This window comes from Belonocnema kinseyi, chromosome 5, assembly GCF_010883055.1.
Source record: "Belonocnema kinseyi isolate 2016_QV_RU_SX_M_011 chromosome 5, B_treatae_v1, whole genome shotgun sequence".
In the NCBI taxonomy this organism is placed as follows: domain Eukaryota; kingdom Metazoa; phylum Arthropoda; class Insecta; order Hymenoptera; family Cynipidae; genus Belonocnema; species Belonocnema kinseyi.
This window is the reverse complement of record NC_046661.1, coordinates 145,984,881-145,999,749: the sequence shown is the minus strand read 5'-3', so window position 1 is coordinate 145,999,749 and position 14,869 is coordinate 145,984,881. Positions and strand designations below refer to the sequence as shown.

Sequence of the window (14,869 nt, the reverse complement as noted above, 5' to 3'; positions counted from 1 at the left end):
TTATTTACAAAAAAAGTTCTTAGGTTCAAAAAAACATTCAGTGAACTGAAAAACTGTGGTCGGTAATATAGGTATTTAGCTGTGTCACATGCCCTTAAAAAAAATTGTTGAATTTTGTATCAAATAGTTGCATTTTTATCAAAAAAAAAAGAAAAAAAAAGATGAAATTTCTCTTAAAACAGATGAATTTTAATGTTTTTTTAAATTTATATTTAAATTTTCTGGATTTCTCGAAACTAAAAATGACGGTTACGGTTTGTGACAGGAGTAAGGGGGACCTTAAAAAATATAAATGAAAATATAGTAAATGATCAGTATTAACCTTATCAACTGGAGATCAGATTGCTTCCTGAGTTTGTGAAAACAAGCACCAAATGTGTCTGTAACTGCCGGAGGAAACGGATAGGGCGGCACCGAAGAAGAGGGATCCTGGATGGAGTTCAAGGTCGAGTTCGAGGTGTAATACCCACTCACCCTGTGGCCCAACAAGTCTCCCTGTGTCATTCCGTTCATCAGAAATAACTGCAAATATTCCAAATTCAAATGAAATATCGATTCTCTTATCCCGTTATAATCAAAAAAAAAAATTCCCAGTCATTTCCCGGTTCTCAAACATTTTTCACGGTCAATGAAATTAAAAAATTCCAACTTTAAGGGCATGTGACACAGCTAAATACCTATATTACCGACCACAGTTTTTCAGTTCACTAAATGTTTTTTTGAACCTGAGAACTTTTTTGTAAATAAAATATCGAGCTGAAACTTTGGGAAATGTATTAGAGTACAGTAAAGTACGTTTAGGTACTGCATTTTGGTAGAAACTTCACTGAAAATTATTTCATCTTTCTTCTGAACCTCAAAATTTTTTGAACGTTCGAACTTTTTTTATACATAAAATATCGGTCTCAAACTTTGAGAAATGCAAGAACCGAAAGAAAACTACGTTAACGTACAAAGTTTAATAATAAAAGATGTAAAAAAAAATATTTGAACAATCAATTCCAACGGCATCAGCCGGTAACGTTGTACACGAAAATACGAACTCTCTAGAGCCTCGTCTAGTGGCCGCCAGGTTTCGTATTTTCCTGTACAACGTGACCGGCTGATGCCGTTGGAATTGATTGTTGAAATATTTTTTTTTACATCTTTTATTATTAACCTTTGTACTTTAACGTAGTTTTCTTTCGGTTCTTGCATTTCTCAAAGTTTGAGACCGATATTTTATGTATAAAAAAAGTTCGAACGTTCAAAAAATGTTGAGGTTCAGAAAAAAGATGAAATAATTTTCAGTGAAGTTCCTACCAAAATGCAGTACCTAAACGTACTTTATTGCACTCTAATACATTTCCCAAAGTTTCAGCTCGATATTTTATTTACAGAAAAAGTTCTTAGGTTCAAAAAAACATTCAGTGAACTGAAAAACTGTCGTCGGTAATATAGGTATTTAGCTGTGTCACATGCCCTTAAGTACCAATTTTTCTATTTGAAGTAATAAAAACGGAGCATTATTTATTTCGAAATCTTGAATAGTCTACATGTTGTTTTAAATTTTTTTTTCGTCAAATTTTTAGATAATTTTGCAATTTTTTCAGAGCCTTCAAACATTTTTGAAAATTATTTGAATTTCTCCTCAAATCTTTCTTAAAATTTTTAAAAATTCTGCAAACTTAAAAATATTTCCTTGAAATCTTGTAGATTTATTTTTGACAATTTTGGAAATCTTTTTAGATCTTTTATTTAAAATATTCTCGTAAAATTAATTTTTCAAAAACAAAACATAATTTTGAATGTTCCTAGGAAACTTGAGAAAAACTTTTTTTTATTCTTTTGAAGCCTTTCAAAAAACATTAAAAGCTTCTAAATTTTTTGGTATTTAAATCTGCAAAAACCTATATTTTGTACTGAATTAGGTAATTCTTTCAGAACTTCAAAGAATTTTTGAAAATTGTTTGAATTTTTCCTAAAATATTTCCTAAAATTTTGTAAAAATACTGCAAAATTAAAAATATTTCCTTGAGATCTTGGAGATTCATTTTTAACAATTTTTTTAAATCTTTTAAAATATTTTACAATATTCTCGTAAAATTAATTTTTCAAAATAGAAACATCATTTTCAATGTTCCTAGGAAACTTATTAAAAGTTTTTTAATTGTTTTGAAGCCTTTCAGAATTTATAAAAAGCTTCTATAGTTTGTACTCAACTAGGCCATTTTTTCAGAACTTCAAAGAATTTTTGAAAATTATTTGAATTTTTCCTGAAATCTTTCCTCAAATTTTGTAAAAATCCTGCAAAATTAAAAATATTTCCTTGAAAGCTTGCAGATTTATTTTTGACAATTTTCAAAATCTTTTTAAATCTTTTAAAATATTCTCGTAAAATTAATTTTTCAAAACATAATTTTCAATGTTTCTAGGTAACTTAAGAAAAAGTTTTTTAAAATTCTTTTGAAGCCTTTCAGAAATCTTAAAAAGCTTCTAAATTTTTTGTTATGAATCTTCAAAAATTTATATTTTGTACTGAATTAGGCAATTTTTTCGGAACTTCAAAAAAATTTTGAAAATTATTTGAATTTTTCTTCAAATCCTTCCAAAAAATTTTTTGAAATCCTGCAAAATTCAAAATATTTCCTTGAAATCTTGTAGATTCATTTTTTACAATTTTAAAAATCTGTTTAAATATTTTATTTAAAATACTCTCGTAAAATTAATTTTTCAAAATCAAAACATTTTCAATGCTCGTAGGAAACTTAAGAAAGTTTTTTTAAAAATTCTTTTGAAGCCTTTCAGAAATCTTAAAAAGCTTCTAAATTTTTTGTTATGAATCTTCAAAAATTTATATTTTGTACTGAATTAAACAATTTTTTTGGAACTTCAAAACATTTTTGAAAATTATTTGGATTTTTCCTCAAATCTTTCATACAATTTAAAAAAAAACTTTCAAAATTAAAAATATTTCCTTGAATTCTTGTAGATTCATTTTTGACAATTTTGGAAACTTTTAAAATATTCTTGTAAAATTAATTTTTCAAAATCAAAACATAATTTTCAATGTTTCTAGGTAACTTAAGAAAAAGTTTTTTAAAATTCTTTTGAAGCCTTTCAGAAATCTTAAAAAGCTTCTAAATTTGTTGTTATGAATCTGCAAAAACCTATATTTTGTACTGAATTAGGCAATTCTTTCAGAACTTCAAAGCATTTTTGAAAATTATTTGAATTTTTCTTCAAATCTTTCCTAAAATTAAAAAAACTCCTGCAAAATGAGAAATATTTCCTTAAAATCTTGTAGATTCATTTTTTACAATTTTAAAAATCTTTATAAATATTTTATTTATAATATTTTCGTAAAATTAATTTTTCAAAATTGAAACATCATTTTCAATATTCCTAGGAAACTTATTAAAAGATTTTTTTTATTGTTTTGAAGCCTTTCAGAAATCTTAAAAAGATTCTATATTTTGTACTGAATTAGGCAATTCTTTCAGAACTTCAAAGCATTTTTGAAAATTATTTGAATTTATCCTCAAATCTTTCCTAAAATGTTGTAAATATCCTGCAAAATTACAAATATTTCCTTGAAATCTTGTAGATTCATTTTTTACAATTTTAAAAATCTTTATAAATATTTTATTTATAATATTTTCGTAAAATTAATTTTTCAAAATTGAAACATCATTTTCAATATTCCTAGGAAACTTATTAAAAGTTTTTTTAAATTGTTTTGAAGCCTTTCAGAAATCTTAAAAAGATTCTATATTTTGTACTGAATTAGGCAACTCTTTCAGAACTTGAAAACATTTTTGAAACTTATTTGAATTTTTCCTCAAATGTTACCTAAATTTTTTTTTAAATCCTGCAAAATTAAAAATAATTCGTTGAAATCTTGTAGATTCATCTTTCACAATTTTAAAAATCTATTTAAATATTTTATTTGAAATATTCTCGTAAAATAAATATTTCAAAACATCATTTTGAACGTTTCTAGGTAAATTAAGAAAAAGTATTTTTATTCTTTTGAAGCCTTTCAGAAATCTTAAAAAACTTCTAAATTTTTTGTTCTGAATCTGCTAAAATCTATATTATGTACTGGATTAGGCAATTTTTCAGAACTTCAAAACATTTTTGAAAATTATTTTAATTTTCTCTAGGAATAATATGTGTTCAATATTAGTTTATACATCAAAATTCAAGCATTTTACTTAAAAATTAAAACTTTTCAAAACGAACAATTAAAATTGTAACTTTCAAACTTTTTTTTCGCTTAATTTTAAATATTTGTTTTCTAATTACTGATTTTAAATGAACAGTCAAATGTTTGTAAATATCAAACAATTGGTCTTTCTCTTAATAAAAAAATTCCAAATTTTAGACTGAAACAATGCCTGAAATTTAATAAATTCGAATACAATAATTTATTCATAATAATAAATTGATTGATTAATGCATACATAAATTAACAAATTAATAATAATTATAAGTATATTATTTTGAAGTTGGTTTAAAATTAAAAATATTTTATAAAGTTTCAATCGAGCATTCACACTTGTAAAATAAATTTTATTATTATTAATTACAAAATGTTTAAGTCCTTAAAATGACATTTTTACAATTGAATTAATTAATTTAAAAAAAAAAAGCGGTTAAAATCAAACTTGAACATATTTTTTTCTCAAAAATTATAAAATTCCCTGCCCTCGATCATTAATATAAATAAATATAAAAACTGTATTCGGGATTGTTGATAATATTGTGGAGAAATGGAGAGAAAATGAGACGGACGTACTTGTTGTTGGATACTGCTGCGCCTACTTCGAATCCCAGAATCTTTTCTGCTGCAGATGGACGAGGCGTGACTAATTGATTCCTGACCAGGTAGCAGAGGACTAGAAGGTACGGGATTCGGATCCATCTCAACTTCAGTGGAAGCATGCGTCTAAAATAAAATTCTACCGATAGAAACAAAAACCCCTACCGAAAGTTTTTTAATTTAAAATTAAATCAATTTAAAAATTGATTCCAATTTCCTAATTTAAGGCAGTTCTCGTGCCAATAGTCAGATATCTGAAGAAAAAAAAATTTTCTATCATTTTAAGAATCAAAATATTATAACTGTTTCAAAGCAATACTGTTTCATTAAAAAAAAAACATTATTTTTCATGAAAAATATTAAAATTCACAATAACAACAAAAATTAAATTTAATCATGTTTTTTGCAATTGAATTTTTTCTGAGCGTCGCTTCTTACCCATTTTTAAAAAATTATTGCATTATTGCTCTACTATTTCGAATTTTTAAAATAATTTGAAAATATAATTATTTGTTTTAAGAAAATATATATTTTAAAAGATTTCAGCCATATAAAAATTTATTTTCAATATTTTAAACTATAGAGAATGTTTTCCCGAAATAACTAAGCCGTCATTTAATAAAATTTAATCATTTTTGAAAAATTGGTAAGAAGCTTCGGTCAGAAAAAATTTAATTGCAAAAAAACATGGTTAAAATGAAGATTCAGTTTTTTATGTGAATTTTAATATTTTTCATACAAAATAATGTTTTTTTTTTTATTTGGAATGACATCAGTTATAATATTTGGATTTTTAAAATCATAGAAAAACTATTTTTTCAGATATCTGACGCACATTGGGGAAAAATTGATTTTTTTTTGGTAAAAAAAACGTACAGCCCACAAATATTAACCGATTGGGACAAACAAAAAAAAAAAAAAAGCTTATAAAATTTTTAAGAGACTTGTCAAGTCTGATTTTTAAAATAGGCTTTAATTTTTTTATAAATAAACAAATATGACGATAAAAATGGCCATTTTTTTATTTAACGTTCCCGGTGCTCGTCAATAATATGAAAATGGTTTAAATCGCCCAAATTTCATAGGGAAAATAAATTTTTAATCAAAAATGAAATAGTTCAATATTTAGTTAAAATAGAAAAAAATAATTTTCAACTAAAAAAAGTAAATTTGCAACAAAAAATGGAATAGTTCCATTTTTAGTGGAAAAAAATTCAACAAAATAGTTCAATTTTCTGTTTAAAAATATTTCAGTTGATTTTTCACGACCAAAATATAAATTTTCAAAAAAAAAAGATGAATTTTTAATAGAAAAGGATGACTTTTAAACAAAATTGTTCAATTCTGTTCCATATAGTTGCATTTTTATGAAAAAAAAACGGATTTGAAACAACAAAAAAGAAAATTTTCAACGAAATAGTTCAATCCTGAACCAAAAAATAAAATTTCAACGAAAATCATGAATTTTTAACCAAATAGTAGAATTTGCAATAACAAAAAAAAATTTCGATAAAAAGATGCATTTTCAACCGAGGAGATTAATTTCCAACTGAACAAAATAATTTTGAAATAAAAATAGAATAATTACATTTTTAGTGAGAAAAAAAAATTCAACAATACAGTTCAATTTTCTGTTAAAAAAGATTTCAGTTGACTTTTTACGATCATAATATGAATTTTCAAACAGGAAATAAATTTCTCAGAAAAAAACTTGAATTTTCAATCTGAAAAAATGATTTTTTAACCAAAAAGGATAGCGTTTTAACAAAATGGTGGAATTCTGTACCAAATAGTTGCATTTTAATTTTTTTTTTAAACAAATTAAAAAAATACAATTTTTCAACGCAATAGTTCAATACTGAACCGAAAAATAAAATTTCAACTAAAATTATGAATTTTTAACCAAGAGGATTAATTTTCAACTAAAAAAAAAATAAATTTTGAATCAAAAATGAAAGTTAAATTTTTAGTTAAAAAGGAAAAAAGAATGTTCAACGAAAAAAGGTATATTTTTAAGAAAAAATGGAATAGTTACATTTTTAGTGAAAAAAAATTAACAAAACAGTTAAATTTTCGGTTAAAAAAGATTTAAATTGACTTTTCACGACCAAAATTTGAATTTTCAAACAAGAAATAAGTTTCTACAAAAAAAACTTGAGTTTTCAATAAAAAAAAGATGAATTTTCAATAGTAAATTATGACCTTTTAACAAAATTGTTCAATTTTGTACCAAACAGTTGCATTTTTATTTTTAAAAACAAATTTTTAAAAACACGAATTTTCAACGAAATAGTTCAATTCTAAACCAGAAAAAAAATGCACTAAAATGATGACTTTTTCACCAAATAGTTTAATTTCCAACCACAAAAAAATAAATTTTCAACAAAAATATGCATTTTCAACCGAGAGGATTAATTTTCAACTAAACAAAAGTTTTCAACTAAAAAAGATCAATTTTCATCATAAAATGGAATAGTTGTATTTTCAGTGAAAATAAAATTCAACAAAATAGATCAATTATATATAATTATTATTATAATTATAAATTTCTAAGAAAAGAACTTGAATTTTCAATCTAAAAAGATGAATTTTTAACAAAAAAGGATGGCTTTTTAAAAAAATTGTCAAAATCTGTACCAAATAGTTGCATTTTTATATTTTTCTTAACGAATTAGAAAAAAACACGAATTTTCAATGAAATAGTTCAATCCTGAACCAAAAAATAAAATTTCAACTAAACTGATGAATTTTTAACCAAATAGTTGAATTTCCGAAAAAAAAGAAGAAAGAAAATTCTCAAAATAAATTTTCAACTTAAATTTTGAATCCCTATAAAAAAATGAATTTTTGAACCAAATAGTTGAATTTTTGACAAAAATATAAATTTTCGAGGATTAATTTTCAACTGAAAAAAAAAATTTTTGAATCAAAAATAAAATAGTAAAATGGTTGAATTCCGTTTGAAAAAATTATTATATTTGAGTGGCCTTTGGTACACTCTTTTAGTGTCCTAAACTAAATGTCAATTTCGTTAGCCAGCCATTTTGGATAAAAATTCAAAAAGTGATGGCATTTTGAAAATTTTTGAGATTACTTGTTTTCTTGATTCAAAAATTCTCTCCAATTTTATTCATAGTACTTGAAAAGACGAACATTTTCTTATAATAACTTTTTTTTTTATAAAAAAAAAAAAGAATTACCAGAGTTATAGCACTTACAAAATGTAAAGAAACAAACAAAAATGAAATTTTTAAGCTAAATAACGCATGATATGAAAAAAGTCCAGAAAACAAAAATTTTATTTTTTGACTAAAAGATTATAACTTATTAAATTTTTTTCGAAAAATTTAAAATTCAAATTTTGACAGCGCAAAAAAATAATCAAAAATAAAAAATTGCATTGTGCACCCAAAAATATATACAAATTTGTTATTAATTACTTTTTTATACGACAGGTAGTTTTTGCTTTATTTATAAAAAAAACATTAAAAATACAAAAATTAAATTTTTCGACACACGACACAAGCTAAGAAAAAACAAATAGATGACATTTTTTCACCAAAAGTAGAGCAAAAAAATGTTTATTAATGATTTTTTAATGTGATAGGCAGTTTCCATTTTAATCGTGAAAAATAACATTAAAAATAAAAAAATTCACTTTTTGGGAAAATGAGACAAGCTGCAATTACATTTTATAAAAAAAATTTTCGCCCAAATTATATCTACATATTTGCTTTTTTTGACCAACGGTCTGATTTTGCCATGAAACTTTTCTTCGATAGGACATTTAGTTTTTATTTTAATCGTAAAAAATAACATTAAAAATTAAAAATGATTTTTTTTTGGAAAAATGGCACAAAGTACAAAAAAACGAATAAAAAAAATTTGTTCTTCCAGAAAGGAGCTGCAAATTCGTTATTAATCATTTTTCAGTCACTCTTTTTAGTTGAAAATTCTGCTGGTTTGCTAAAAATTTATATATTTCTTAGAAAATTTACTTTTTCTTTAAATTTAATATTTTGGTGTTAAAAAGAGAACTGATTTTTTTCAGGATGAAAATTCAACTTTAAAAAAAAAAAGTTTTTTGTTTAAAAATTATATTTTGGTGGTGAAAAATAAACAGAAATCTTCTATGGATGAAAGTTTACCTTTAAAAAAATGTGCCATTTTTTAAAATTAAAAATTCATCTGCTCTAGTACAAATTTCCTTTTTTTAAAAATCAAAATGCAACTTTTTGGTCACAAATTCTTCTTCTTTGCTTGAACTTCTTTGTTGAAAATTATAATTTTTTTTATTTGAAAATTGAAATATTTGGGTAAAAGTTAATCCACATTGTTAAAAACAATTTTTTTTATTAAGAAACTTATTATTTCGGTTAAATTAATTCTTTTTTAATTGAAAATTGAACAGTTCGGTTGATAAATCAACTATTTAGTAGAAAATTCGTCTTTTTTATGATTTCAATTGTCTGTTTTAAACTTTAAATCTTCTTGCGTTTCTAGAAAATTAATCTTCTTGGTTGAAAGTTGCATTTTTTTGTTGAAACTTCAAATATTTCCGTAGAAAATTAAACAATTTGGTCAAAAATGAACTTTTTTTTGTTTAAAGTTCATATTTTTTGGTTAAAAATTTATTGTATTGGGTTGAAAATTCTTCTATTTTGGAATTTTTTTTTTTTTCCTTGAAAAGTCCCCACTTTGGTAGAAAATTGAACTATTTGTTTGAAAATGAAATTTTCAATTAAAAATTAATCTTTCAGTGTTGAAAATTCAACTATTTGGTTTAAATTTAAATTGTTTGAAGAAAAATAATTGTTAAAGTTGAAAATTTAACTGTTTTGTGGAAAATTCTTCTTTTTGGATTTAAAATTTCATTTGGTAGAAAATTCAACGATTTGGTTGAAAATTAATATTTTTAAGTTGAAAATTTAACAGTTAAGTAGAAAATTCGTCTTGTTAAATTGAAAATTAAACAATTTGGTCGAAATATGTTTTCTTTCTTACCTTTTTAGGTAGAAAATTTAAATTTTTTATTAGAAAAGAAGTCTCTTTAAAATTGAAAATTCAATTCAATTCAACTGTTTTCATAGGAAATTGATCTTTGTGGATTAATTCAACTTTTTTTTTATTTAAAACTAAAATGCTTTCTAGTTGAAAATTGAACTTTTTTCTAAAAAATTCATAGTTTCGGATTTAAAATTCAATTTTGATGTAGATGTCTATTTTCAGTTGAAACAAAAATTTCAACCAAAAGAAAACTAATTTTTAAAAAATAGTTACATTTTCAAACAAAGTGATAAATTTCCAATTGAAATTATGAATAGAAATAGAAAAATTTAAATTGTAACATTTTAAGTTTAGTTTTAAATATTGAATTTATTAATAATTTTAAATTAAAAGTCAGATATTTCTAAATTTTGAGTAATTGATCGTTTTCTTAATTAAAAAATTTCAAGTTAAATGGTTTAAAAATTGAATATTTTAGACTGAAATAATATCAGAAATATTTATAATTTAATAAAAGTTTTTAATTATAAATTTATTATTTTAAACTTGTCCTAAATTTAAAAACAGTTTATAAAGTTCAAAAACTCTTAAATATCCTTTAAACTGACGCAAATTATTTCTGAAATTTTATTTAAAAACTTTTAAAAACTCTTTTAAAAAACTTGAAAATTTTATTTTAAAATCTTCCAAAATCTACGCTTTGTTTTACTTTTCCTAAAATATTTTCTAATTTTTAATATTAAATTTTTTTTTTAAACTTTATAAATGTTATAAAGTTCTGCAAAATGAAAAAAATTACTTTGAAATCATACAGATTCTTTTTTGACAAATTTTTCAAAATATCACAAAAAATTTTGTGTATTCACTTGAAATCTTTAAAAATTCTTAAAAATTTCTTAATTTTTTATTTTATATCTTTAGAATCCACATTTTCTTTTGAATTTGTTTAATTATTTTTAAATTCAAATTGGTAATTGTACCTTTTGAAAACGTTTGAATATCTCTGAAACTTATTCAAATTTTTTCTAAAATTTTGTAATATGGGAAAATAGAAACATTTTCCTTTAAAATTTTCTAGATTCTTTTTCGAAATTCAAGGAAATTAATTTAAAAATTTGGGAAAATTAATTAAATTGAGTAGAATTCAGTGAATTTAGAAGAATTAAAACAAATTTAAAAGGATTTAGGAATAGTTAAAATTTTGAATGAAGAGATAAATCTTCAATTAAAAAGAAAATTTTTAACAAAATATTTTAACCAGGTACTAAAAGTTTTTATTAAAAACGATGACTTTTTGCCCAAAAAGTCACATTTTCTACAAAATTATCACATTACGAAATTTTATAACATTTATAACTTTTTTTGCTTCAATTATATTGTTTAGTTTTATTAAAAATTAAAATCCTTTTTATTGTAATATCCACTATTATATTTTTAAATCGAAAATTCATCTTTTTAGGATTATAATTCACTTCCTTCCTTCAAGGTTTACATACATTCTTAAAAATTAATTGTTTTAATTGAAAATGAAAAATAATTTTTTAAAGTAATAATTTAACTATTTTTTTTATTGTTGTCAATTAACTTTTTTGCAGAAAACTGATATTTTTTAGACTAAAATTTCAACTATTTGGTTAAAACTTTTTTTTTTTGAAAAAATTAATCGTCTTGGTTAACATTTTTTAATATTTGGTGCAATATTTATACATTTTGTTGAAAATTCGCTTTTCTGGTGGAAAATTAGATTTTTTTGTGAAAAATGCAACTGTTTGTTTAATGATTAATTTTTATTGTTAAGAATTCAACAATTCTGCTAAAAAATCGTCCGTTTTGTTCAATTACATTGTGTTTTATTTAAAATTAAAATCTTTGTTTTTTTACTAGTAAAATCTGAACTATTATTTTTATCATTAAAAATTCGTATTTTAGGTAGAAAAATCAACAATGAAAAATCCGTTGTTTACAATTAAAATTAATTTTTTAAATAGAAATTTTACTTTTCTATTTTTTTATGCAAATTTACCTTTTTACTTAAAAAATTCCACTATTTGGTTGAAAATTCGTCTTTATTGGCAAAAAAATAATCATCTTGGTTAAAAATTTTAACATTTAGTGGAAAATCTATACATGTTATTAAAAATTCATTTTTCTGGCGGAAAATTAGATTTTTTGGTGAAAAACGCAATTGTTCGGTTAATGATTAATTTGATTGTTTTTTTAGAATTCAACTATTCTGCTAAAAATTTGTCTTTTTGGTTAAATTAAATTGTGCTTTATTCAAAATTAAAATCTTTTTTTTATTAAAATATGAACCGGGCTTTTCAACAAAGGTTTTGATTTTTAAACAAATACTTAAATTTGGTACAAAACAGTTGGATATTCAATTTAAAGGGACAAAATTCTCAACAAAATTTTAACATATTTGAAAAAAGGTGAATTTTCACCTTAAATTATTAATTTTCAACCAAAGAATAAATTTTTTACAAACAATCATTAAAAATTCGTATTTTAGGTAAAAAATTCAACAATGGAAAATTCGCTGTTTGCAATGAAAATTAATTTTTTAAATAAAAGTTTAATTTTTCTATTTTTTTATGCAAATTGGTTTTTTAACTTAAAAAATTCCACTATTTGTTTGAAAATTCGTCTTTATTGGTAAAAAAAATTAATCGTCTTGGTTAGAAATTTTACTACTTCGTGAAGAATTTACACATTTTGTTAAAAATTCGCTTTTCTGGTGAAAAATGAAACTGTTTGTTTAATGATTATTTTTTGTTGTTAAAAATTCAACAATTCTGCTAAAAAATCGTCTTTTTGATTCAATTACATTGTATTTTATTCAAAATTAACATATTTTTTTAAAAATTACAATATGAACTATTAAGTTTATCATTATAAATTCGTATTTTAGGTAGAAAATTCAACAATGGAAAATCCGTTGTTTACAGTTAAAATTCATTTTTTAAATAGAAATTTTACTTTTATATTTTTTTATGCAAATTTATCTTTTTACTTAAAAAATTCTGGTGGAAAATTATATTTTTTGGTTAAAAAATCAATATTTGGTATAAATTTCAACTATTTTGTAAAAATTTTGTTTTTTAAGTTGAAAATGATTGGCTTCCCATAAAAATTAAACTATTTCATTTTCGGCTGAAAACTGATATTTTTTGGACTAAAATTTCAACTATTTGGTTAAAACTTCCTTTTTGGAAAAAATTAATCGTCTTGGTTAAAAATTTTGCTATTTGATTAAAAATATATAAATTATGTTAAAAATTCGCTTTTCTGGTGGAAAATTAGATGTTTTGGTGAAAAATATAACTGTTTGGTTAATGATTATTTTTTTTTAAGAATTCAACTATTCTGCTAAAAAATCGCATTGTTTGTTAAATTATATTGTGTTTTATAGAAAATTAAAACCTTTTTTTTATTATTACTAAAATGAAAATGTATACATTTTGTAAAAAAAATTCGTCTTTTTAGATTGAAAATTCCACCATTTGATTCAAAATTTATGCACTGTGTCAAAAATTGCTAAAAAAAATGGTAAATTCTTTAAAATCTTTGTAACTATTTAAAAATCTTTAACCCTTTGCGACATGGTGGGAATACCGTATTCCCACCTTTTTCATATCATTTTTTTCGATTTCAGAGTAGTTTTTGGTGGATTTTACACAGGTTTTTTTTTAATTTCATGCTCGCAGGATGATAGAAAATTGAAATTTTTGTGCGAAGGGTCTAAATTTTTAAAATAATTTGTTAATACTTATAAAAAAAGATGAAAAAAACCCTTTTTTGTTGACAAAATTCATTATTGAAAAAACTTTTCATTATATCCTTATGAAAATGAGTGCTTTAGGGTTTTTGGGGTCGCTGAATACGAATCTGGACTCAGATTTAAAAAAATTCAAAATGGCGGATCCAATATGGCTGCCGAAATTGGGAATATTTTTGGATTTTATCTGAAAATTGGTATACGGGGGTTTTTGGGCTCAGTGATCACGAATATGAACTCAGTTTTTGGAAATTTAAAATGGTGGATCCAAGATGGCGCCCGAAACTTGGAATATTTTTTTCTGAAAATTGGTATACAGAGGTTTTCAGAGTCGCTGATCACGAATCTGAAATTATACTTTGAAAATCCCAAATGACGGATACAATATGGCGGTCAAAATAATAAAGTTTTCTGGATTTAAAAAAAAAATAGTGTACAAGGATTTTTGGAGTCACTGATAACGAATCTGAATTTAGATTTTGAAAATTTAGAAAATTAGTACTAATCCATTCTAAATATTTGTCAGTTTAAATACAGATTCAAGATCAGCGACCCCCTGCCTGTGCCAACTTTCAAAAAACAATTTAGAAACATTTTGAATTTTGGTCCGCCATTTTGAATATCCAAACTCTAAGTTCAGATTCGTGATCAGAGATACCAAAAACCCCTGAACACCAATTATCAAAAAAAAAATCCAAATTTTGCCCGCCATATTGGATCTGCCATTTTTAATTTTCAAAATCTGATTTCAGATTCGTAATCAGCGATCCCAAAACTATTGGAATCTTTAAAAAAATTTTGTAAACTCTTTTAAATCCTTGAAATCTTTCAAATGTAAGTGAAATTTTTTGAAACTACGAGGGTAGTTCAATAAGTCCTTAGAATGACCAACAGATGGCGTGCGAATCGCTCCAAATCATCTGTTTTCAGTCAGCACCACTCCCGACTAGATATATGGTGCAGTCACAGTCCACATCTTCTGAGTTTACGTGTTTTTATAACCAATTGAAAAAAAAAATTGTTCGTTAAGAAAAATGGAAAAAAACGAGTTCAGAGCGGTAATCAAACATTTTCATTTAAAGGGTTTAACTCCATATGAGATAAAAAATGAATTGCAGTGCAGTTGTTTCAATTCTACATGAAAAATTCGGCATTGAAAAGCTATCGGCAAGATGGGAGCCGCGTTTGCTCTCAGCTGAGAATAAACGCAATAGAGTGGTCGCCTCTGAGGCTCTTTTGGCGCGCATAAGTCGGGAATTTTTAAGTGAGGAATTTTTTCG

The 14,869-nt window shown here is 23.5% G+C and overlaps 1 protein-coding gene across 1 annotated transcript in view; it reads right to left on the bottom strand.

Moving 5' to 3' along the window:
- LOC117173941 (adenylate cyclase type 9) overlaps positions 1-14,869 on the bottom strand; it is a 74,250-nt gene that overhangs the window by 21,094 nt on the left and 38,287 nt on the right. The window contains exons 6-7 of the mRNA XM_033362590.1: positions 4,781-4,930; positions 323-522 (exon numbers count right to left, since the gene is read on the bottom strand). Of these exons, the coding sequence (XP_033218481.1) occupies positions 323-522; positions 4,781-4,930 (350 nt within the window). The remainder of the gene's footprint in view (positions 1-322; positions 523-4,780; positions 4,931-14,869) is intronic.